Consider the following 26,224-nt stretch of genomic DNA (forward strand, 5'->3'; position numbering starts at 1 on the left):
CGAGACGATTTATCGATCTTACTCTAAATACATAAAAAGTAATAACCTGCCGGGTGAAATAGTCGTCAAGTTTCTCTGAAGACAGTCGAGGGACGATGTCCTTAAAGCAACAGCAGCTAATCCCCTGCAGTTGGGTTCTACAACCATCAGAATTTTAAAAGACGTTCCATTTGAGGTTCGAGAAAAGCGAAAAGCCTACAAAGAGTTGATTTCAACGCTGCAAATCAACCAAATTCCATATTCCTGGATTTTTCCGGAAGGGGTCTTGTTCAAGTACAGAGATAAAAGGGAAAAACTGGACGGTGTTCAAAGCAGAAGAATGGTTGAAGCGGTTCTTCGGATCGAAGGAAGAAGAACAGCAAGAAGGAGGGGGAGGCGCAGAAACCATAGAAGATGGAGACGGAGACCCAGGTGCAACAGGTGCTGAGGCCAAGGAAGCATATGACTTACGACTGAGAAAACCAAAGTAACTCCTTAAAATATTAGAAGTCCTGCAAACAGCGATGATGATGAAAGAACTCTGAACGCACGTAGAAGAAGAAGAAGAGACTATTATTACTAATATGAACTCACTAATTTCCGAATACATTGACTCAAACGAAAAGTTTTTTGTTTTAAATACTAACATAATACTAACTGATTAGAACCCTCTCTCATGGGGTTTTAGTTATAGTGTGGGTTTTTATTTACTGTCCTTTTTTTCCTGGGGTAACTTTCCCTCCCTTTTTTTTCTGTAGTGTATAGGTGTAACAAAAAAAGTAATAAAGCTACCCTGTTTCAGGGGATTAAAAAAAAAAGCTTCATGGAAATCCAGGGAAATAATGTTGACAGCGTTCCCACAATCCAGTAACCTCTTCTCTTGATCTAAGAAGGAAACAAGGTTGGTCTGGCAGGACCAGTTCGGGAAAAATCCATGCTGACTTCCTTGTATCACCAAGTTGTTGTTCAGATGCCCATAGATTGACCCCTTAAAAATATGCTCCAGTATCTTCTCTGAGTCAGAGGACAGACTGACTGGCCTGTAGTTTCCTAGGTCATCCTTCCTCCCTTTTTTGAAGACTGAAATAACACTTGCCCTTCATTGTGGCACATCTCCCATCCTTCAAGTATTCTAGATAGAAGATGATGGACAAAGGCTCTGCAAGATCTCTAGAAAGTTCTTTGAGCACTGTTGGGTGCACACCATCTGGCCCCAGGGGATTTGTACTCATCCAATGCAGCCAGGTACCTCTCAACAACCTCTCTGTCCATGTCAACCAGCAACCCAGATGCAGTGGCTTGCCTACTGCCATTTCTTGATAAGCCTGTTCTGTATGGAAAAAACAGAGGCAAAATAGGCATTGGGCCTTTCCGCTTTCTTTCTGTCTTCTGTCAGAGTTTCTTCTTTGTGCCTAATACTTCTGTCAGATTACAGTTTCTACTAATTTACCTGGGATAGACTCTAACTAGCCTGCAATTTCCTAGTTCTCCTCTGGACCCCTTTTTAAAAGAATTTGTGTAATATTTGCTGTTCACCAATCTTCTGATCCAGTGGCTGATTTTAGTGATAAGTTGCATATCCCATACTTAATTTTGGTAAGAAAATATTGGATAGAGGCCTATCTCTTTACTTAGGCAGTGGAGCTGATAAACCAAGGCTAACCTACCCCACCACCGGACCAACCAAACCCCCCCCCCCCAACTCAAACCTTAACTGGGTTCTAGTTAGTGTACAGAAGACATTACTGTTATTACTCAGGACATTACTCAGGGCATTGTTATATGTAGATCTGCTTTCATATTTACCAAATGAAGTTTTCTTAGCGGTAATTTATGAATGCTAAAATTTCGTGGCAGAGACAGAATGGAGCATTTCATCACGTTTTAAATGTATTTTCCTTTATTTATGTTACTACTCTTGTCCAGTTGAACTGAAGTGAATATGGGGAAAGTTGTCCTCCAAGGAACAGAAGAAAGAAAAACTAGATCTGTCTTTACCTCTCCTGTTAAATCAGTTACCTCCCCTGATTAAGAGACTAGTGACGCCACTGGGTCTCCGTGATACATTGTGGCATTTGTTTGTCTGCTATCAAAGTAGAGTACAAATTAATGTCATTATAAATATAGAACCATTAATTCATTGCTACTGTAGAAAACTTTTTCTAAGGCATTTCCACAAGCAAAGCTTTGAGGCAAATTACTCTTTTGCAGTTCTTAGCTCTTTAAGAAAACCACCACATCATGTTTTTGTTTACTTCAGACTGCAAAACATGTAGGAATGGCTAGATGCTTTGGTAGTTTCCATTAATAAGAGAGCTTTGCAACAATTTACCGCATGTTTGCACACTATTTGAATTTTCTTCTCTTATCAGAAATGAAATTTTGTGGTAATTGTTGGCAAATGATCCACATTAGTGTGTCTTACTGTACCAGTATGCCAAGCGTGTACAGTATAAATACTTGCTCTGGGCCTTAAAATTTCATTTGCGGAGTCAAAAAGAGGCAGAGGGTTATTAGCCAGCATCTGCTATATGTAATGGTTACATGCTATGGACCCAATCCTGAATTCATGTGTGTGGCAATCTTCTCACAGGGTCAGTGGGTGACTTTTTCATACATGCAATTCAGAAATGGGACATTTTTGTGGCTGTTCAGTGTGACTTTGTTCATAGTGTGATGTTACCAATGAGAAACGTTGCTGTTGCTCACAGCTTTGATTTGCTGCCTTAAATAAAAAGTTTTATTTTGAAATAAAATTGTACATTGTCTATCTGACGTGGAATAGGACAGATGTTACGTTGATGTGCAACTTGTTTACTGTCTCTTTCCTAGGGCTCATACTTTGGGTGGCTGAAGCTGCTGACAGTATAGTCTGATACCTTTACAAGATTTATTTATCAACATCGGAGCTAATGCAGACTAGTTTTCTAGTGCACATACTCATAAGTGTATGGTTTTGTTGAATTCATACTTTTTAGATATCAGACTTTTAAAGATGCAGCAATGCAGATTCATTTCATACATGCATATAGTACTCAGACACCAGAAGCACTAATTTATATCTTCTAACAAATGCAAAGTTTATTGTCATAACTTCTTATCTGTTCCAGATGTTATTTGTACGTTCATATATGTTTATTCAGAAATGTGTAGGTCCTAGAATATGTGTTTTTAATTGTTTGTGTAAAAGTGACTGATAAAAGTATTTCTAAAATATATTTTCCACATAAATTATTTGGTTCATTTCTATTTTAACAAGCTTACCCATTCAAAGCATTTTAAAAATTAATATAAAGGCCTAGATTTGATTAACTTGAAAGAATTAACTATTGTAGTATGTTTTGAATCAAGTAAGAAGACAATGTGTTTCCTATGTGTCTTCCAATTGTAGTCTGGAGGCCATGACCAAGAACGAAAGAAATCAAAGCGTAGAGGAGATTTATACTCAATTCAAACCTCACTGATTGTAGCTGCACTTAAAAAAATGCTTCCAATTGGATTGAATATGTGTACGCCTGGAGATCAAGAACTGATTTCTCTTGCTAAGCTCAGATTTAGCTGTGTAAGTCAATATTTTACTCTTTTTAAAAGCCCTGGGGGTTCAGTTTACAAATATTGTTAGACATGTAAGGTTGGAGTCTATTACTCCCTTCCACTACAAAAACCTTTCACTGGGATAGGAAAGTGTCCCTAGTTTGTGAAATGATCCAGTCCATCGTTTTCATGGTCCTGATTCAAGAGTTTTCACAGTGCACATGAAACTGTGCTAGCAAAAAACTTTCTTCACACTTTATATGTGTGGGGGACATAGGTAAAGGTAAAGGTTCCCTTGCTCGAAAGCCAGTCGAATCCAACTCTAGGGTTGCGGTGCTCATCTCCGTTTCAAAGCCGAAGAGCCAGCGCTGTCCAAAGACGTTTCCATGGTCGTATGGCCGGCATGACTAAACACCAAGGCGCACGGATTATTTCTTTTTAAATGTGTTATCCTGCCTGCATACTGCTGGGCACTCAAGATGGCTCATAATTAAAAAACAAAACAATACAAAGAATAGAATTCAAATATTTCTGTTATTGGTTTGATGCCTACCTTCAAAGTCCTATATGGCCAGGGGCCTGCATATCTTCCAGTCCGCCTCTCCCCTTATGAGCCCTGTAGGACATTATGATCTGCGAACCAGCATCTCTTGGTAGTCCCCGGCCCCAGGGACATCTCTTCTGCCTCAACGAGGGTCAGGGCTTTATCGGCTCTGGCCCCTGACTGGTGGAATGAGCTCCCATATTAGATCAGGGCCCTGTGGGACCTATTACAGTTCTGCAGGGCCTGCAAGATGGAGGTCTTCTGCCAGGCATTTAGCTGAGGTGGTGGGCAATGTTCCCTCTAAGCTGTGGAGTCCTGCGAGCAAGAATTCTACTTTGTGAGGTTCTGGCATTAAAGTTGTGAGCGAGCGATTTGGCCCCTGCATAAACTAGTTTGCTCTGGAGCCAACCTTCCTGAGCGAAGACAAAAATGGGTGAGCCGGAGGCTAAAAAACTGTGAGCTAGCTCACACTAACTCAGCTTAGAGGGAACACTAGTGGTGGGCATCCACACCTTATTGGGCCTCCCCTCCCATGACCCAGATCTGAGTAACCATCTGGAACCCCAACTTGTAGTAGACCTCATCTGTTGAAGCTCTGGTTAGGAGTATCAGAAATTACAATTTGTATTTTAATTTTTTTGTCTTTTAATTGGTTTTAACTATTATTTTCATATATATGTGATTGTTGACTTGATATGATGGAACCTGCCCTGAGCCTGCTATGCAGAGAGGGTGGGATATAAATATAATATAATTAAAAAACAAAAATACTGCACCAGTCAGCAAAGTTTGAAGCCTTTCTCCAGCCTTAAGAGTGTTCATCCAACTTCAGTAGTACTTTCGTTGGTGCCTGATTAATTAGGAGATTTTTTTAAAATCAGGGGAAATAGTTTTAATCAATTCTAGTGGATTAACTGGCTGAATATGGCAGCCCTACTCAAATAGTTGTGTTTTCATCAATTCAAACAATAGCCATGTTAGTCAGCTGGTGGCTGACCGTGTCAAACGCAGCTGACAGATCTAACAACACCAGTGCCGCCACACCACCTCGATCCAGATGCCTACGGAGATCGGCCGTCAGGGCGACCAGCACCGTCTCTGTCCCATGGCCCGGGCGAAAGCCGGACTGGAAGGGATTGAGGACGGAAGCCTCATCCAGATAGCCCTATAGCTGGGATGCCACCACCCTCTCAATTAGTTTGTCCAAATAGGGCAAATTGGAGACCGGCCAATAGTTGGCCAATTCAGCCGGGTCCAAAGATGGCTTTTTCAAGAGCGGGTGGACCATTGCTTCCTTAAGTGCTCTGGGGAACCGTCCCTTGATGAGGGACTTGTTGGCAGTCTCCTGCAGTGCACCTCGAAACCCCTCGTGGCCCACTTTAATAAGCCAGGAGGGGCACGGATCCAGGTCGCATGTGATTGGGTGCACAGATACGAGCAACCTGTCAGCTTCCTCCAGGCTGAGTGGGTCAAAACTCACTAAACCCAGCACCAAAGACGTGCAAGGGGCCTCAAGTTCCCTAACTGTTTCAATTGTGGCGGGGAGGTCACGGCGGAGAGCCAAGACTTTATCTGCGAAATAGCTCACAAATGCCTCACAGCCTAAATCCAATTCCCTAGCATTTTGTCTGCCCCGGGACAGAGCTGTCAAAGACCGAATTACACTATATAATTGGGCCGGGCGTGAGCTGGCAGATGCAATCGAGGTCACATAGAACTCTTTCTTTGCGGCCTTGACTGCCATCTCATAGGATGTTCTTGACACTTCGTCAGGAGCACGGCGCCGCCATCTCAGTTCTCACTTCAGCCGCCACAACTCCTGGGTATAGCAGGGTGCTCGTCTATCACGAGTGTGGAGAGGGCATCTGGGAGCGATCGCGTCGATGGCTGAGGAGAGTCGGCAATTCCAATCCTCCACCAGCTCATCCAATGAACCACCAGGGGTCCTCGGATCCCGCAAAGCCATCTGGAACTGCATCAGGTCCATTTGACTTCACGGGTGAGCCAAAATCAGCTCTCCACCTAAACAGGGTTGGCGTGGGGCATTCAGACGGGCCCTCAGGGCATGGTTGTCCGACCATGGTACTGCCAAAGAAGAAATCTGATCCACCGTAACCCCTGCTGCAAAGATCAAATCGAGCATGTGACCGGCCCGATGTGTGGATGCCAAGACAAACTGGGAGAGTCCCAGTGCCGCCATGGACGACACTAGATCCACAGCCCAGCTGGAGGTTGCGTCCTCAGCATGGACATTGAAGTCACCCAAGACTATTAGCCTAGGGTGCTCCAGCACCCAGCCTGATATGGCCTCCAGCAGGGATGGCAGACTATTGGCTGGCACGTTAGGTGGTCGGTACACCAACCAAATAGCCAAGCTCTTCTCAGCCTCCAGCATCACACTGACACACTCAACACCCATGATCTCTACCTGCAGAAGCGCCCTGAAGGAGTAAGCCTCCCGAATGAATAGAGCCACACCTCCCCCCCACCCCCTAGTCCATGATTGATGGACGACCGAAAACCCCGGCGGTGCAAGTTGGGCGAGAGAAATTACATAAAATCAACGCACAATTACAATAAAACAATTGAACCATCTAAAGCAGTACTAAAACCAGTTAATTTCATAACAAGTGCTAATGGAGACATTTGGAGGTCTTGATGGCATCACTTCCCTGCTGAGCAACCTCCTGTGCCCAAACTCTGTCTTTCCCGGGTTCTGTCCCCAAATCTGCTGGAATTTTCCAACCCAGAGCTGGCCACCCTGCACACAGTTAAATAGAACAGATCATATGTGCAAAACAATACATGGGCACAGATTTGGCATTAAAAAATGCAACATTCAGAAATCAGTGCCAGAACATTCCAATCTACCAGAACACTCTGTTGCTGCCCTGAAAGTCAGCAGTCTTCAACAGAGGAACACCAAAGGAAGCTCCCAACAAGAAATTGCTGGATTACAATTTATCATCAGGCTTAATTGTACTAAACAGGAGCATAACATATCTGAGGCCTTCCTCTTTAACACACTCTACAGATGTGGCAACTAACTTGTCTGGGTTATCACCAGTTAGAGCATTTGTCAATTAACACTGTGAGGAATTTCAGACAGACGATATAATCCGGAAGAGGAACGGTTCCCAAATGGTTTCTGGTCTGTCATTTCAGACAGATCCGTTTTAGAACCGGTTCCCTACCGGAATATATTTGTAATTTCACACACAAATGCTACTGTCCCATTTAGGAAACAGGGCTGAAGCATTTTACCTGTCAACCGCTTCCAAGTAGTCTTCAGTTTCCTCTCCCGGTTCCAATGCGCTTTTTCCCACCGTTTTTCGCCCTCGTGGAAAAAGCGGTGCAGTCTGAAATGGCAAACCGCTTCAGATCCAGCTCTTTACCGGAAGGGGAAAGCCATGTGTGAAATGGCACAACGGATCCACAACGGATCAAAAACGGCTTCAAAACAGGTTCAAAAGGGTAATGTGAAATTCCTCACTATGTTTATCATATGCAGTTCATGTGTTTGTTTTTATCCTTTTTTTCTCTCTGACACTTTCATCAGCTAATATGGGTGGTTCTGCTGAATGAATGAAGTGGGTTCTAGCCCACAAAATCTTGTACATCAGTAAATCTGTTCATCTTGAAGGTGCCACAAGACACCCTTTTGTGTTCTTATTAGGAGATTTATTTGCGCATGGATATTTTTAGCATGTTAGTTCAATTTACGGCAAGGATTGACTGACACTTATATTTTTTTTCTACAGAAAGATACAGAAGAAGAGATCAAAGAACACTTACGCAGTAACTTACATTTGCAGGAGAAGGTAATGTTCAAAAAGTCTGTAAGCTAAAAAACCTTTAAAAGGAATTATTTCTTTCTTGTGTTTATGCTCTTCTAAGTCTAAATAAAGTCTGTTATATTTTTCAAGTATTTAATAATACAAGAACAAATCTCTTGCAGTCTGATGATCCTGCAGTGAAATGGCAATTGAATCTCTATAAAGATGTCTTGAAAACTGAGGAGCCTGCTGATCCTGAGAAAACCGTGGAACGTGTGCAAAGGATCTCTGCAGCCGTCTATCATTTGGAACAGGTGAAAGGCAATATATGTCTTAAAAGTAGAACATGTGTCATTCAGTTTTGTTGCCAACACATACTTAATCTATCAGATCACAGTTTGCAGTTAAAATGGTGAGGGAATCATTTGGGCACCCTCTTCTCCACAGTTGCTGGTAATTTCTTTGTGGGATGGGGAAACGTGAGGTAAATACACTTGAGCTGCTACTGACAGAGCTCTGAATCAAGTATTACAGATGTAATGTATTGCAACTGTAACACAAACTGTATGAATGTATCATTTTGTTAGTTCATAAAATGCATTGTCTAGGAGAATTACATTAAATGTAGAAAGATGTCACTGCACAAATGAGAGGTTTTGTGAACATTGAAAGCTACATACAGCTATAAACAAATACACCTCCTTTGGGAATCAACAGCTGTGATCACATACTCTAAATAATCCACTTTCAATGTACTTTCCAACTGGATTTTGCTGTATGAACTTGCAAAATCCAATTTGAAAGTGCATTGAAAGTGGATTGAAAATGGATTTAGTGTGTGTGATCGCAGCCATGGTTTATAGAATCATCATCAGCTTCTTATAAACCATGGATTGCTTCTTCGGGTTAGGGGTTGAAAATACTGATTTGCACTTGCACTTCTTCCTGGGTTTTTGTGCATCACACAAATGGTCTTCACGCCTGGGCAAAACCTGAATTCAGAACTTTTCAGAGCTAAAGCCTTTTAGTGTGAAATTCTTCCCACTTCTGAGCTTAAGTTAGCTATGCATGCCCTGGGGGGGGGGGTCACAACTTTCCAGCATCCTCTTTTGACTGCTGCCACCACAGCAGGATCACTTGGGGACCTTGCTTTGTTGCCTTTTTCCTGTTACATTTAAAAATGATTATATCAGGGGGGAGAGTTGTTAAGTAGTGGGTTCAAGAGGCTATCATGATTTCAGCATAACTCTTTATTTCAGTAACATGCATACAACATACGTGGCTAGCCACAACTATATATGCAAACCCCAGCCCCAAAACACACCCACAGCTACAAATACACCAGTAGAAAAATAGGTGCTTGGAACCCTTATTTGCATGGGTGTCATTTATGCTGATGTTACCTGACTCGCTGGTTCGCCAAGGGCGGCTCATCCAACTGTAGCTGCAAGGAGCCTCTCAAACAATGAGTGCTCATTCAAAGCTTGCAGTACACAACACTCCTCCCCCCAGGACAGGGTTGTACCCGGTTGCACACATAGTCCTGCAGGTAGCGGGATGGAACCTGCACCCACTGAGAATACCTTAGTTTGTTGCTTGCTACAGGCAAGCTGTGGTCCAGTGTGGCTGGCTGTGCTGCCACCTGCACCACAGCAGTCTCTGTGCTGGGAACCAGAAGACTTCCTGTAGCATTGCTCGTCTCTGGTCGTGGAGCTGCGACAGAATCTAGAACCTGCTGCAGGGCTGTTTCCTGCATGCTGGGCACGGTCGTGGACTCAGGAACACTTGCCACTAAGTCACTTCCAAATGATGGTGCCCTCTCAGGCCATCTGCGCTGGAGTTGATCTAGGTAGCACTGCAGTTTCCAGCCATCGGGGGTGGCCACCTCATAGGACACCGGCCCCATCGCCCTGGATACTGTTGTGACAACCCAGGTCGGTCCCTCACTGTAGTTCTGGGCATAGACCATGGCTCCTGGCTGGAACACTCTCATCTGTCTCAATGTGGCGGGTTGCTGCGTGGTGAGCCGCCTGATCATCAGGAACTCCTCTGGGCTGCGCCTCATTGCAGAGTGGGGTGTGATATGCTGCTGAAGCAGGAAAGCAGCCAGTCGGGCATGCCAGTCTCCCTGGGTTATCCAGCAGAGACTGTCCTTCATTGTTCGCACCATCCTCTCGGCTTGTCCATTGGTCAAGGGGTAGAATGGCGCAGATGTCACGTGACAAACAACGTTGTCAGCCATGAAGCGCTGAAACTCCACCAACATGAACTGGGCCCACAATGGTGTCTGGGATGCTGTGCATTGTGAAGAGGCACCAGAGTGCACAGATGATGATGGCGGATGACATGGTGGATACAGGGACAATCTCCAGCCATTTGGAGTAAGAGTCCATCACAATCTGGAATGTCTGTCCCTGGAATGGACCAGCAAAGTCCACGTGGAGCCTCAACCATGGTGTGTGCACTGCCTCCCACAGATGCTCTGGAGCTTGTGGTGGGGATGGTCGTGATTCTTGGCACAGCTGGCAGGCACGGACCCACTCCTGTATTGCCTTGTCAATGCTGGGCCACCAGACATAGCTGCAGGTGAGTGCCTTCATACGCACAATGCCTGGGTGGCTGACTTGTAGCGCCTCAAGAACTTGCTGCTGTAGTTTGGGTAGAATGATGATTCAGGCAGCACTTGTGTACAGAGAGCACTTGTGTTCATGCTGCTGGGAGCTGTATAGATGGAGCTCCTCTGCCATGTGGCCCTCTGGGCACCCCCTCCACACCCTGTTCAGAACACGGGCCAGGGCATGGTCCTTGGCCGAGTGCACAGCAACATCAGAGGTGCAAAGAGGCAGCCGAGCCAGGTCCTGAAGCAGGAGGATGCAAAGGGCCAGAGATGGACCGACTGCTGGATCGGGAAGCAGAAGGCAGCTGAGAGCATCAGTGTGGCCCAATGCCTTGCTTGGATGGTGCTGGAGCTCATAGGAGTAAGCCGACAGGAAGACTGTCCGCTGCAGCATCTGGGGAGACAGGATCTGTGGTGTCTGCTGGTCCAGTGCGAAGAAACAAAACAGTGGCTTGTGGTCCATGGTGATTCCAAAGCTCCAACCATACAGGTATTCATGGAACTTCTTAACCCCTGCAATGATGGCCAGCACTTCCTTGTCGATCTGGGTGTCCTGGAGAAGTAGGCGATGAGGGCCTCCCTGCCATCAGGCATCCTGTGGCTTAGGACGGCTCCTATTCCATATGGTGAGGTGTCGCAGGAGAGGACGAGGGGCTTCCTGTTGTTGAAATGGGTGAATACACTCTTCGATGACAGGAGTTCCTTTACTGCGGAGAATGTTGCAGCTTCTTTCTGGCCCCAGGACCAGGATACAGATTATTACAGGAGCCGAGGCTCCGCAAGAGACGCCTTTTGTGGCAAAAAGGCATGATAAAAGTTCATGAGGTCTAGGAAGGACTGCAGCTCTTTTTACTGGTGTGCTAGTGCGCTGCGGATGGCTTGCACCTTGGCCAGAGTTGTATGGATGCCTGCAGTGTCCATGAGGAAGCCCAGGAACTCAACCCTGGGGATGCCGAATTGGCACGTCTCACTCTTTACTTTCAGCCCCACACTCTGCAGCTGGCGGAGAACGGCCTGGAGTCATTTGGCGAGTTCCGCCTCACAGCCTCTGGTGATAAGGACATCATCAAAGTATAGTATGATGCCTGGAAGTCCATGGAGGAGACCTTCCATAAGGCTCGGAAAGATCCCGGGGGCAACATTGATGCTGAACTGCAGGCGCTTGACCTTGAATGCACCCCCTGTGCATGATGATCATCTGGGCCTCAGCGGTAGCATTGTCTACCGGAAGTTGCTGGTAGGCTTGGGCAAGGTCGAGCTTGACAAAGACCTTCCCGCCATTCAGTGAAGCTAAGAGGTGGCTCATAACAGGCACTGGATAGGTGTGCAGCTGCAGTGCCTTGTTGACTGTGCACTTGTAGTCTGCACAGATCCTGACCGCTCCATTTGGCTTGAGCGGGGTAACTATGGGCATTTCCCACTGTGCATGTGGAACTGGCTCCAAGACTCCCTGGGCAATGAACCAGTCGAGCTCCTCATCGATCTTCGGCTTGAAGGTGAAGGGAACCTAACAGGCCTTCAGGTGGATTAGCGCCACGGTCGGATTGAGGCTGAAAGAGATGGGCGGGCCAGTATAATTCCCCAGGTATCCACCAAAGATGGTGGGGAACTCCTCACAGATGGCCACAACATCGACATGGCTGGTCTAGTGGACACCCATCACATGCATGCCCAGTGGCTTGGACCACTCCATGTCATGCCTGCCCCCGACCTGGTGCCTGGGAGCTCTGAAACTGAGGACTCCGTGCCTTTAACACCATCGGGGGCACGGGAGTCTTTGTCAAACCTAAGTGCCGGAAAGGATGAGCACCAGCCTCCAGAACAGCCTGCACCTGAAACCGATCAGGCAGTGCCTGGCCCCAGCAGCACGCCACCCGATTCTCCACCCCTGTTGACCGGGTGAGGGATTGGAGACGCCAGGACTTGGCAACCAGACGCAAAGAGGCATGCTTGTGCGGTTGGAGATCAATAAGCCCGGAGTTTTAGCAGGATCAAGGACTTCGCGAGGCAGTGCTAATGAGGCATTAATGAGTTTACAATGCAGCGAGCTATTTGAATAGGTCGCTGACTGCTGGCAAATCGTGCTGGCAAACTCGTTCTTTGGACCAGAAGCTCTGCACCTCTGTTCCTGATATCCGGCTCCTGACTGACTTCCTGGTTTCTGATTCCAGTCTGAGTTTTGTCGACCCCCTCGCTCTTGATCTTCGGCTCTGCACCCTGACTTCGACGCTTGCCTATCTGGACTCTGACTCTTGATAACGCTCTGACTACAAAGCTTTGTGTATTGAGACTTTTGCTCTGATTGTTTTGCTCTCTCTCTCTGGCTTGACTCTTGGACTGGACTGTGAACTCCCCCTCTCTGCCTTGCCCCACTGGCCCTGTCGTGACACTCCAGGCCAAGCAAGCTCAGTTGGTGCCCTTGTGATACTGCCAATTGCAATGGGCCATTGAAGTCCTCACATGTGACCTGGAATGTGCCAGTGCCCAAGACAGCGGCCCTGGAAGTTCTTCAGGAGTAAGTTGAACAGCTCTAGGCAATGCTCATTCAATTTAGGGCAAATGAACTGGAACGTGCTCATGGAGATGATGGACAGTGAGGACCCAGTGTTGATATCCATCTTGCAGGGCACGTTCTGTACCTTGACCATTACCTTGATCTTAGCACATGTCGGTGGCTGTAGCATCAGGATGCTGGTGCTGTTGGTCTTGGCAGGCGCAGCAGAGCGGAGTGAGAGGGTGTGTCACTCTTCATGGTGGACCTTCCTTGTGACTGGTGGTGACCTGCATCTCAACCATGGTGATGCATCCTTGGGCTGGGCGGACTGGCAAGTGTGTGCAATGTGCCCTGATTTTCTACAGTTCTGGCATTGTGCGTCCTGGAACCAGCACAATTTTGGCTGATGGGAGCCACCACAGCCATTTGAGCTCCCTCATACTTCCAGTTGGCAACTCGGGAGTGTAGCACTTCCTCCTCCTTGTCGTCAGTGGAGGGAAAGTCTGTGAGGCTTTCCTGGTGAATGGCCTCGGTCTTGCAGGAAGGAGGTGGACTCTGCATCTGGTGGACCTCCTTTGTTGACTGTTCAGCTGCCTCAGTCGGTATGGACTCCCCGTAGGTTGTCTTAAAGTCCAAGTCTCACTTCACAAAGAGGTGTCGCTGCAGCTTCTTGTCTCAGAGGCCACACACCAAGCAATTTCAAAGAGCCTTTTCTAGGTTGGATAACTCACAGTGGTGTGATGCTCTCAGGAGGGCAGTCACGAAGGCGGTGATCAAATCCCCCTGGGCCTGGTCCCTCTTGTAGAATGCATGCCAGCAGGTGGTTCTGGAGGGCCGAGATGAGGTCTCACAGCTTGGATTTGATCGTGGCAGAGGACACCCTGTCGAGGTCCTGTGGTGTCACAAGGGCCTGGGTGATCTTGAATGTAGAGCGCCCACAGAGATTGAGGAACGTGGCCTTGACTTGCTCATTTTCAGTGACAGTTTGAAGTGGCCCTTGGTGGCCATGCTGACCAATTGAGGGGTTGGTGCAGTGATTCAGTCAGATCTTGTCTTAATTCTTTTGTCTGAATCCCATCCTCATCGCCAGTGTTTAGTGGGTTCAAGAGGCTATCGTGATTTCAGAATAGCTCTTTATTTCAGTAACATGCATACAACATATGCGGCAAGCCGCAACTATATACACAAACCCCAGCCCCAAAGCACACCCACAACTACAACTACACCAATAGAAAAATAAGCGCTTGGAACCCTTATTTGCATGGGCATAATTTAAACTGATGTTACCTGATTGGCTGGTTCACCAAGGGCAGCTAATCCGAATGTAGCTGCAAGGAGCCTCTCAAACAGTGAGTGTTCACTCGAAACTCGCAGTACACAACAAAAGTATTTTCCCATCTCAAGAAATTTTGTTCCCGTCAATGGTGTATAGCAAGCAGTGGTTGAGAGAGATGATAGGATGTGATGGGAGAATGGCAACAAGTTGTCTTTCACTGACAGAGATCACAAATGCCTTTTCTATTTTGGCGAAAGCCATAGTGTGGATACATACATCCGCTGTCAAAAATTTACCAACCAGAACTGCTCCTCTGTTCTTGGAGCCACTTTCTTTGTTGTTGTTCAGTCACACAGTCGAGTCTGACTCTTTGCGACCCCATGGACCCCATCATGCCAGGCCCTCCCGTCTTCCACCATCCTCCAGTGTTTGCTCAATTTCATGTTCATTGCATCAATAACATTGTCTAACCATCTCATCCTTTGCCATCCCCTTCTTCTTTGACCTTCAATCATTCCCAGCATCAGGGTCTTCTCCAGTGAGTGCTCCCTTCTAATTTGGTGGCCACTTTCTAGGAACAGGCTATATATACCTCAGATGCTATTGCAGAACCCTCTACTATGTTATTATCTGCCTTTATTCTGAAGAAGAAGAAGAAGAAGAAGAAGAGATTGGATTTATACCCCGCCCTTCACTTGGAGTCTCAGAGCGGCTTACAAACTCCTTTCCCTTCCCCTCCCCACAACAGACACCCTGCGAGGTGGGTGGGGCTGAGAGAACTCTGACACAAACTGCTCTCTTTCAAGGACAGCTGTGCCAGAGCTTGTGACTGACCCAAGGTCACATCAGCAGGTGCAAGTGGAGGAGTGGGGAATCAAACCCGGTTCTCCCAGATTAGACTCCGCGCACTTAACCACTACACCAAACTGACCATTAAAATCAGTGCTAAGACTAGTATTAAGCCCTTGATCAAACCTGTTATTGGCTCTGCTAAATTGGAGTTAGCGTTTTATTAGAGTTAGTCTGCTGTTTCTATTTATGTAAGTGATTATTTTAATATGATGGTTTGATTTTATGTTTTTTTTCCATATTTTATTGTTCTTTTGTAAGCTGCTGTGAGAGTCTATGATGTTAGTTAACACCAGCATGTTATGAAATATTAGAAAGAAATAAAATCCAACTAATCATTTCCATTGCTACTATCTTACCTTACACATAAAATATACTAGGGTATTCTATCTAATTCAGAGTGGTGTTTTCCTATAGGTTGAGCAACCACTAAGATCAAAGAAAGCTGTGTGGCACAAACTCTTGTCAAAGCAACGTAAAAGAGCTGTTGTTGCTTGTTTCAGGATGGCACCGTTATATAATCTGCCAAGGTACATTTATTTTAATGTATTTTTACATGATATTCTTATGATTGAACTTCACAAAACTGAAAATTCTGATCATGTTTCCTGTGAAATTCTGTTGACATTCAGCCTATTTCTTAAAACAGTCTGTTGGTCCAAAACTAAATTTAGTTATATTATTTATAATTGCAGATTCCCTAATCTCCCCCCCATTTCAAGTGAAACTAGATTACGATCGTTCTCCTGATAGGAAATAAAAATCTTGTAACATTTCCTAGTGTTTACACACTGGTATCCCAAATTCACTCTGTCCTCCTTTTAAAAAATTAATTACCTTTTCATTTATGCACCATTATTCAATAGTTTCTGATGGCTTGTAAATCTGCTCATCTATCTAACACATTTATATCCCACCCTTCCTCCAAAGAGATCAGGACAGGACAGAAAGCTCTCCCACCCTCATTTTATCCTCACAACAACCTTGTGAGGTATGATTGGCTGAAAAAGTGTGACCAGCCCAAGGCCACTGTGGAAGGTTCAAAGCAGGCTGAGAATTTAAACCCAAGTCTCCCAGATGCTACTTGGACAGTCTAACCACAACATCAGACTCTCCCCTTGTAAATGATTTTTTTCCCTCCCCCCTCTCTTTCTTTTTGAGGGAGTGTAAAATTGTATAATTTAGATTCATTCAAATAACTCCAATCCATCCTTTCCCTTTCCTTACCTACCCTTGGCAGGGCACACGCATATACTACAGTACTGTTGTAATTACCTGCTGTAGGGGATCCTCCCATAGGTAGAACAAAGTGTCTCACCTGTTGGCAAACTGAATGTGGATGGGTGAATCATGCCTATAATATTTAGGACATCAATGATTAATGGGAAAGGGGGGGAAATTCACTGAGATGCTTTTTATGTAATATTTTCCAGTCTGAAACCTTAATTCTAACCCTAACAGACTCCGGGCTTGTAGGTGTTTGAATGCATGTCAGTTTTAATTCTCAACTTTTCCACTTGCATTTGCATAGTTTCTATACCCTTTCATGGATATTTGGCATGATCCACTCCCCTCCTACATGCTGCCTCCTCTCCCCCCATCCATTCTAACCATCAGCTTGACATGCTTAGTCCCATGTAAACAGCGATCAACATGGCCTTTGCTTGCAGCAGAAACCTCACATGGCCACAGCTTGTAGTAGAAGGATCCAGTAGCCCCACTTAAGCAGCACACTTAAGCAGGCTAGCTTGTAGCTGTGGCTGTAGAGACGAGTGAGGCCACTGGATCCTTCTGTGGGAGGCACTCCCATCTCTCATTGCTGGTAACAGTGGAGCATATAACTGTGTGCCTGGCATTGCATATGGCCAGCTAAGGGCCAGCAGTGGGAAAAGAGGAGGAAGGGAATAGGTCTGAGTACTGCCCTGCGGGAAGCCCCTCTGTGAGCACTTCACACATCATCAAGGATAGGTCATGTCCAACGTTCAAGACAATTTATTTCACATTAAGCACGGCTGTTTACAAGAACAACTATGTAGCTGTGTGTTTCCTTATGTGCAGATATCTTATTTTCTGTTTTCGTTTTGCTTAGCTTAGTTTCTGGAGGGTAGCCAAGTTGGTCTGCAGTAGAAGAACTAGATTCATTTCCAGTAGCACCTTAGAGGCCAGTAAGAGTATTGGGGCATAAGCTTTCATGAGTGAAAGCTTCCTTCATCAGATACAAGATATTTATGCATGATTCTTAACTAGGAAAAAGGCCCGTTGTAGGGCTATTTGGTTACTAGTTACAGGAATTCCCTGAAAGGGATTAAAATGTATTTGTTTTATTCCTTACTGTACCATTTTGAAGAAACTGATAAACAAACAAGCTGTAGTTCTTACTTACAGATTATATGTTCTTAAACTCTTTGATGGGGAAATTACAAATTTTTGCTGGGTTCAAAGAAGGGGTCTAAATCACTACTAACAATTGGAGTAGAAACTCTTTCCTTTACTGATTGACCATGTCAGAGACCTGAGCACAGGTCCTCTGTGTGAAACCCCTGAACAACTTCCCAGACCTATGGGTCCTCAAGGTTGGAGGCACACAAGAAAACCAGATCTTGTAAAAATGTATGGAAGTTTATTAAATTATTAAAGAATTAACTATGCATCTCAAGTGGTTAAGACGCTGAACTGCAGGCTGTGGAAGGACGGTAGTTCAGCAGTTCAAGACCCAAGTGTGCCGCATGATGAAGTGAGCTCCCGTTTCTAGTTCCAGCTCCTGCCAACCTAGCAGTTCAAAAGCAAGAAATTGCAAGTAGATAAATATGTACCACTTCAGTGGGAAGGTAACAGCGTTCCGTGCGCCTTGGTGTTTAGTCATGCTGGCCACATGACCACAGAAACGTCTTCGGACAGCGCTGGCTCTTCGGCTTTGAAATGGAGATGAGCACCGCAACCCTAGAGTCGGATTCGACTGGCTTTCAAGCAAGGGAACATTTACAGTGTCAATAGTTTAGCAACAGGAAAACAAAGAAACTAATTTTTCTATCTAATACATTGAATACATTGGTATTAGATGGCAAATCTTCTGCAGCATAAAATCCACACAATAGCCTAAAAGCATTCTATACATTGCAGTCCATCATGATGAAGCATAACATATCTAAGCATACTAGCATGGCATTAGCATAAGTCTCTCTGACCTATACCCTTATTATAGCTTTCTAACCTATAGCATCAGGTGGTCTCTCTGGTCCAATCAGGGATATTCTTCTGAAGAACTTTCCAGAGGATGTTGGCAACTGCTCCTAATTCTCCCCTCCCATCCAGTTACACAACTGAGCACAGGTTCTGACAATTGGGCCTAATTACTACATTGCTGTGGCTGGCCTTGGAGGAGATAATGATGGTAGTTTCAGGAAGGCTCAAATCATGAATATCTGTGACCTGACTAGAAATTCTGATATTCATGTTAACCCTTGAGGGAAATTAGGGTGCTTCACTTCACAGACCATGATCAAGGAAAGCATCTATTCCTAAGAAAGTTCAAGATGCTGACACTGTTCCATTGTTCATCTTTGGTACTTATAGCAAGTTCTCCAGTGGTCTTGGGAGTGGGGCAGTCCTTAACTCCTTACTCCTGGGATTAGCTCCTCCCCTTCTGGAGGGGAGGGGCTTGTCCTCTGGCTCCCCAGTCTTACCGGCCCTGCCTTTGGAGCAAAATGTCTAGCTGTGCTCTAAGGAGCACGAAGATCCTGGCAGAAGAAAAAAAGAAGTAAAGAAGCAAGAAGTGAGCTGTTAGAGAGGTGGGGGAAGGTGTTTCTGCCTCCCCACCCCTCCTGGACCCGCAGGTGGAACTGTGGGGAATGGCTGCTAGCAGCATTGGGAGGCCCCATTCAGTCGCGGCATCCAGGGAACTCGCTTCTGTCAATGCGCGCGGCTGCCTGTTGCTGCTGAAGGTTCCTGCTCCCCTGCTCAGTTTCGGAAGCTCTGAGCCTTGCCTGGCAAGAGGCGGGGGAGAGAGGCAGAGGCAAAATGTGCACGGGTGGCGTGGCTTGAGCCTTGTCTTCACACCCACAGCACAGATGACCGGACTGCTTGGTGGCTCCAATCGACTGATACTGCTCTTCTGAAGCACAGTAGGGGGAGGGGGGAGCCGGGTGATTCAGGCTGGATCCTGTGGGCTGGCCTAGTTCGCGCTTATGTGTGGAGGCTCCCCCCCCCTCAGCCCTTGTAACTGGCGAGTGTGCACAGTTGGGTGGCTGCATGATGCCTTCAGAGCCCTGGGGATAGGAATGGGGCAGAAGGTTGTGTTTTCCACCAGGTTGGTAAGGATGTGTTGTTTTTGTTTCATTTCCTCCCTCTATGGGGCTGGAAGTGAAAGGAAAAATAGTGGGAAAGGCAGCCATTCTATGACTCAGGGTGATGGTGGGCTACTTGCACTTTCAGAGTCGAAGAAAATAGCAGACAAGGCTGGCCCTTCGAGTTCCTTCTCCCTAGATGATATAGAGGCTTCCCAAATTTCCAAAAAGGATGTTTAGGATTTGGAACTATCCAGGGAGGAAGCTCAAACTAAATCTTCTTTCCTGATTAAAAGAAGAAATGAGGAAGGAGTTCAGAGATTTATGTCAACAGACAGCTTCCACTCATCCCACGGGGAAGAGAGGCGTGGAGACAGCAGTTCTCAGCACAGCCCTCCCCCTAGAAAGAAGGACAGGAAAGCCTCCGAGAGAGAGAGAGAGAGCGAGAGGCAGGGAGAGAGGGAGAGAGAGAGAGAGAGAGAGAGAGAGAGAGAGAGAGAGAGAGAGAGAGAGAGAGGTCAAATTCCTCTATTCAGTGACATTGAGGAGGACTCCGAAGCTGATACCAAGGAGGAGAGAGAACTGTTTGAGGAGGAAGAAGGGGCGGTCTCTTTTTACCAATCTAGACTTTTCTCTCAGGAGTTATATCATAGGTTGTTGCCAAAGGTGTTGAGAGCGCTGCAGCTCTCTTATACTCCTAAGACCAAGGAAGACACAGAGGCAGCGGACTTCCCTGTTGGGTCTGACAAAGCCATTCCCAAACCAAACTCTAAAGCAACAGGGGTACCTCTGCCTGCCTCTTCGCTATAACATGGATGCAGATGGTCTTCCCAAAGGCAATTGTGAGAAGTGTGTTAAAAAAGCTCTACGAAGGGATTTTGAAGCCTCAGCCAGTTCCCTGCAAGCGTCTGCCACAAAGTCCTTATTTGCTAGAGCAGCATATATCTGGGTTTCAGACCTTTTGGCGGCGGGCAGAGCATACCTAGGAGTCTGAAGGGCGAGTTGAAGAAGGTAGCCTTGACTACAGCCTTTGCAACAGATGCCTCCCTGGATGCACTCCATCTCGCTGCTAGGGCGATGGCCTGTTTTGTGACAGTTAGGTGCAACACGTGGTTTAGAAATTGGGATGCAGACCCATCGGCTAGTGCAAAGGTGGCAGCAGTGCCATTTAAGGGAGTTAATCTGTTTGGCACAGGCTTGAACAGACATCTTGTTAGTCCTGTTTTCGAAGAAACGTGAAGTGAGAACTAAGGCATTTCCAGTCCTTTCGAGACTTCAGGCGAGATGACAGACCAGCTTACAATAGAACATTTAAGGGCAGATGGTAGCATAGAGCTAGGGTTCGAGAACCCAGCCTTTTGCAGGAAAAGCAGGACAGAATCCAAAGGGCCACAAGAAGGGAACCACAGCATGACTATGCTGGGACCCTATGTCTGAAAAAAGGGGGGGGGCTTTTGCAGCAGTTCTCTCACCAGTGGCACCGGACAGTCACAGACAAGTGGGTGCTGGAGGCGGTGACTCATGGCTACTTTCTGGAGTTCGAGAGGTACCCTCCATGCCGATCTCTGGAACTGCCAAAGAATCGCCCAAGGGACAAACATAATCTGATTTTTTTTTAAAAAAAAGGCCTTACACCATCTTTTCAACACTGGGGCCATAGAACGGGTACCAGAAGGGGAGATGTTGCAAGGAGTATACTCTGTCTTCTTTATGATTCCCAAGAAAAATAGGGATGTCGGAGTTCTAGACCTCAAGTGATTGAACAAATATCTAAAGACCAGAATGTTCAAAATGGAGACACTGAGGTCAATTCTCTCTTCCATACAGAGGGAAGAGTTCATGGATTTCATTAAGCCTGGCAGACGCCTATTTTCAGATCCCAAACCAGGATGGGCATCGCGAGTTCCTGCGTTTTGCTTGCCAGGGGAGACATTTTCAGTACCGGGCCCTGTTTGGATTTAAATCATTGCCGAGGGCCTTTACCAAAGTTTTAGTGATGCTGATAGCATTCTTGAGGATGGAGGGTGTGTCCCTGTTTCCGTATCTTGATGAAAATCCTGATAAAGGCACCTTCGTTACATCTTGTGGGCCAACATTTGGAATGGACAATGTAGGTGCTCAGGCCACATGGGTTAGTGGTCAATGTGAAGAAGACTGTCCTAGTATGATCCCGGGCCTTAACTCACCTGGGTGTGTTAATTCACTTGGCAAGGGACAGAGTCTTCCCGTCTCAGGAGAGGCAGCAGAAAATTGTGAAATTGTTAAACCAGGAGCTACTAGCTCCATCAATGGAGCTGATGTCTCTGGCCTACCTATTGGGAATGTTGGTCTCCTGTCAAGATGTAGTGCTTTGGGCCAGGTTCCACACTCGGCCACTTCAGAGTTCTCTCCTTAGTACCAGGAACAGATAGCACACAGGAGGGTAATGAAAGTAGCATTGCCAAAGTCGGTGAAACTACAGCTATGATGGTGGCTGGAACCCACCAGATTTTTGGTGGGTATGCCCCTGAGGGATCCCAAGAGAACAATAGTAACCACAGATGCCAGCCTGTTTGCCTGGGGAGCACTCTCCTTGGGCAACATGACACAAGGGTCTTGGTCAATGGAAGAGTCGACCAGAAGCATCAATTGGCTGGAACTGAGAGCAATAAAACTGGTCCTCGTTTGGTTTCAGAGACATTTAACAGGCCATCATGTTCTCCTTCAGATGATCAATATGACGGCGACAACCTTTATCAACAAACAGGGCGGCACCCATTTCAAGAAACTGGACCAGGAAGAGGCACAGGTGATGGACTGGGCAGAGGCTCATCTTCTATCTCTCAAGCTGGTCATGTGGCTGGTCGGGAGAATGTTCTAGTGGATTGGTTCAGTCAGCAGACAGTGGACTAGTCAGAGTAGTTACTGCACAAGTGTCCCACCAGAGATGCCAGAGGTTCAGAACAGCAGAGGTAGACCTGTTTGCAACAGATCAAATCAGACAACTGGGACGTTTCGTTTCAAAGTCAAGAAGTCCAGAAGCTATTGGTATGGATGCTCTGAGCCTGATTTGGCCAAGGGGTCTTCTGTATGCGTCCTACTGTTTCCATAAATTCCCAAGGGGATACAGGCGATGGTGGAACAGAAGGCGGATCTGATCCTAGTCGTGCCCTTCTGGTTGAGGAGGACGTGGTTTCAAGATCTGCTGAGGTTTCGGTAAGGGAACCATGGCAGTTGCCATAATGGACCAATCTACTGATGCAGGGGACGACGGTGCTCCTGAGTCCGGACATGCTGAAGTTAGCAGCCTGGAGATTGAAAGGCAACAGCTAAAGGACATGGACTATGAGGAGGGGGTGGTTGCCACTCTGCTAGCATCTAGGAAAAGGTCCACAAATTCTGTGTATAGTAGGACTTGGCAGGTGTTTCAGTCTTGGTGCAAGGAGCGCGAGGTAAACCCTCTTTCAGCTAAGGTGGGGGATGTTCTGACATTCCTTCAGCAAGGGTTAGTGAAGGGGCTGAGGGCAAGTATGCTAAAGAGACAGGTGGCAGCCTTTTTTTGCTGTTAGGGGGGGTCAAGAAGGGTACCTCATCGGTTTAGCATCCACGTATCAAATGCTTCCTGAGAGGAACTTTGCTTATTAACCCACTGCAAGTTCATAGGTTTTCCCACATGGGATCTAAATACAGTCTTGAGGGTTTTCTGTAGTGAACCCTTTGAGCCTATGGCATCCTGCCTGGTAAAAGAACTGACTGTTAAGGCAGTTTTTTCTGGTGGGGATTACCTTGGTGCGTCGGGTATCTGAATTGAAGGCGTTGTCAGTACACAGGGAGCTGTGTATTTTTTCATACGGATAAAGTGGTCCTTTGGCCAGGCCCAGCTTTCATTCCCAAGGTTATTTCGTCTTCTCACAGGTCAGAGGACATTGTGCTTCCCTCTTCTTGCCCGGACCCCAAACACAAAATGGAGAAGGTCGGGCATAAACTGGATGTGCACAGGGCCCTAAGTTTCTATGTGGATAGGACTAAGGGGTGTAGGATAACAGAGTCTCTGTTTGTGTCCTTTTGGAAATTGGTAATGGGTGATTCTGTTCAAATACAGTAATTCAAATTGGTAATTCTGTTCAAATACAGTTTTATGTTTACTGTTAGACAGTCTGTGGTGTGTCACTTCTTCTGTTTTGGGGAGGAAGTGTTAGTTTGGTTTCAGTGTTCTTCTACAGATTGTGGGGAGTCATGTGGCTTGGTGACCGACTGGGGAGCCAGAGGACAAGCCTAGGATCAAGTTTGGCTGGCCCTGCCTGCAGAAGGGGAGGAGCTAATCCCAGGAGTAAGGAGTTAAGGACTGCCCCACTCCCAGACCACTGAGAAGGAAGCTTCACGGTAAGTGAAGGAAAATCTTCTGTTTTACATCACAAGAAGGCAGTAACATATCCACAGGTGTCGAACTCACTGGAAATGTGTTATTTAAAGTTTAAGAAACCTTTTTGTTTGTCTTTGGTCTTTATAAAGTTTATATCTCTGCTCCTAGGCATTACCTTTTATGACACACATGGCCCGGCCCAACAAGGTCTCATTTATGTCAGATCCGGCCCTCATAACAAATGAGTTCGACACCCTTGAATAACCAATCAATGCATGCCTACTTAACACTGCACTAACTCTAATAGAAAAGCAATCTTTACTTTCTTCTTAACATACTTTTAGGAATACTACTAACTTATCTATGGTACGCTACAAGCACAACACGGACTGCGGACTACTATAGTTTTAAGAAAACAGGATCTGTGTTAAAGGTTAGTTTAGGTTAGTTTGCTCTATGAGGTGAGGAATGCAGACTTTTGGAGACTTCAGCTAAAAACACAGATAACTGTGCTGGCACATCACAGGGTCAAACGTTCTCCTCATTTCTTTACTTGGCCTTCATAGTTATGGTTACAGTATAGCTCATCCACATTTCACTTTTCCCCCCTTCACAATTGACTTTAAGAATTAAATGAGTGCAGGCAGGGCCAGCTCAGTATGTTTTGTCATGTCAAGCACCTTGCTCTTGCGCTGCCCTGCTGGGTTCAAGGTAGGTTTCAGCAGTGCACTGGAGCCCATTCTGTACCCAACAGTAGTGGCATAAGTGTAGGGGGGGTAGTCATACCTTAGACCTTGGTGGGAATGACTCTACTATTTGCCCTGTCCTGTGGTCCTAAGTGCCTCAATCAGCCTTGAATGGTTGGAACTTAAATAGAGGATTCACTTCTTATTTTATGTTAACATTTAAACTATATTGTATAATAAGGATTGCCACTCAAGTGATTGTCTATCTTTCTATTACATTTGTATCCCACTCTTCCTCAGGGTGGCATAAATAATGCTCCTGTTCTCCATTGTCCCCTCACAACAACCCTGCAAAGTAAGTTAGAGAGAAAAAGAATAACTCAGGAATACTCAGTGAGCTTCATGTCTGAGTATGATCTCCCCAGCCCTGGTCCAACACTCTAACCACTACACCAAACAGAATGTAATAGCAAGGAACGTGGACTGTCTTGTATACAAATGAAATTTCTGTTGCTGCATGTGATACCTGGAACTCTACATAAAAATTCTTGTTGGCAATGGGCGATGTATACTTTTGCATATGATACTCCTTTGTTGGACTGTTCCCTGTGTTTTCTGTTAATGACAATATGGCATACATATATGCTTGGATTTGACATTTCTAGAATTGCACCTGTTGATTGTTATACAGCAATATACACCAGGACAGAATGAAGTGGTGATTCTAAAATAGTTTACAAGTTCAGACCTTATCTTATCTCTTACTGCTTTACTGAAATTAAATTGTCTATTTATTGTTAGTTAAAACTTATATGCTTTTCTTCAGACACAAAATTAGCAATTTCTTCCCGAACACCTTTCAACGTGTATGGCTGGAAAAAGTACATGAAAAAACTCAATATGACAGGCTCATACTCACATTAACGGTAATGTAATGGCGAGCCTCTTCCTTATGCACACACTCCTATCCCAGCCATAATATGATGTCATAAAATGAGTTTGTACAATTTCATAAGGGATTCTGATTGGTCAGTCTTCAATGATGAGTGCAAACAGAGTATAACTGCTAGCAGTGAAATGCAAGAAACTAATGAACTAATAATTTCTTATTTGCAATAACAAAGTTATTTGCTATAATTCAGGTGTTATAAAGTACTGTGAGGGTGGTTTACCATATTTAAAATCTTGGGAGTCTGTATGGTATATATAAATATAAAACTTCTAAGATTTCAGAATTTGTGTTGTAGTAGTTAGGAATAATCTGAGACAAGTTTGCAAACAAACTGGCTATTAATCTTTATACAACAAAGGCAGGCATTGTGTAATTCATACAATACAGGATATTTTGCTAAAATATGCTTGTATGGCGAATGACAAATTGAGCAGGTGACACGGCAGGCTGGTAAAACTAGGTCTGGAACTTAAAAGAGTGGCATTAGGTACACTGCTGAGGTGATGAAACTTTTAGCATCATCACTTTGGAAGACACAAACCAGCATAGCCGGCAAGGAAGTGCTTGGAAACATCGCTGTAAATTTGGCATATAGTTGTAAGCCTTGGCACCTGCCGACATCTTTTCTGGCGCCCACCAAGTGTTTTTAGGAAGTGGATGGAGCCAGGTAGGGATTTTACCCAGCAAGATTTCTAATTGACTATTGGAGATTTGATTGGCTGTGCAGATTTTTAAAAAGGTTGCTTTCACAGCAGCTGCCACCCCAGAACAAAGATCTGCACTGTGTTACTAAAGGTAAGCTGTGGCAATCATTTTGTGGCTGGCTCCACCTCCTGCAGCAGCCATTTTGTGGCTGCTGCCCACCATGCCCATTCAGAATCACAAAAATATA

At 45.6% G+C, this 26,224-nt stretch overlaps 1 protein-coding gene across 1 annotated transcript in view; it reads left to right on the forward strand.

Annotated features, from left to right (window-relative positions):
* RYR3 (ryanodine receptor 3) overlaps positions 1-26,224 on the forward strand; it is a 366,192-nt gene that overhangs the window by 248,315 nt on the left and 91,653 nt on the right. The window contains exons 59-62 of the mRNA XM_015409322.1: positions 3,371-3,541; positions 7,819-7,878; positions 8,016-8,147; positions 15,487-15,599. Of these exons, the coding sequence (XP_015264808.1) occupies positions 3,371-3,541; positions 7,819-7,878; positions 8,016-8,147; positions 15,487-15,599 (476 nt within the window). The remainder of the gene's footprint in view (positions 1-3,370; positions 3,542-7,818; positions 7,879-8,015; positions 8,148-15,486; positions 15,600-26,224) is intronic.

Source organism: Gekko japonicus, unplaced genomic scaffold (assembly GCF_001447785.1).
Source record: "Gekko japonicus isolate JY-2015 unplaced genomic scaffold, Gekko_japonicus_V1.1 scaffold613, whole genome shotgun sequence".
Lineage (NCBI taxonomy): Eukaryota > Metazoa > Chordata > Lepidosauria > Squamata > Gekkonidae > Gekko > Gekko japonicus.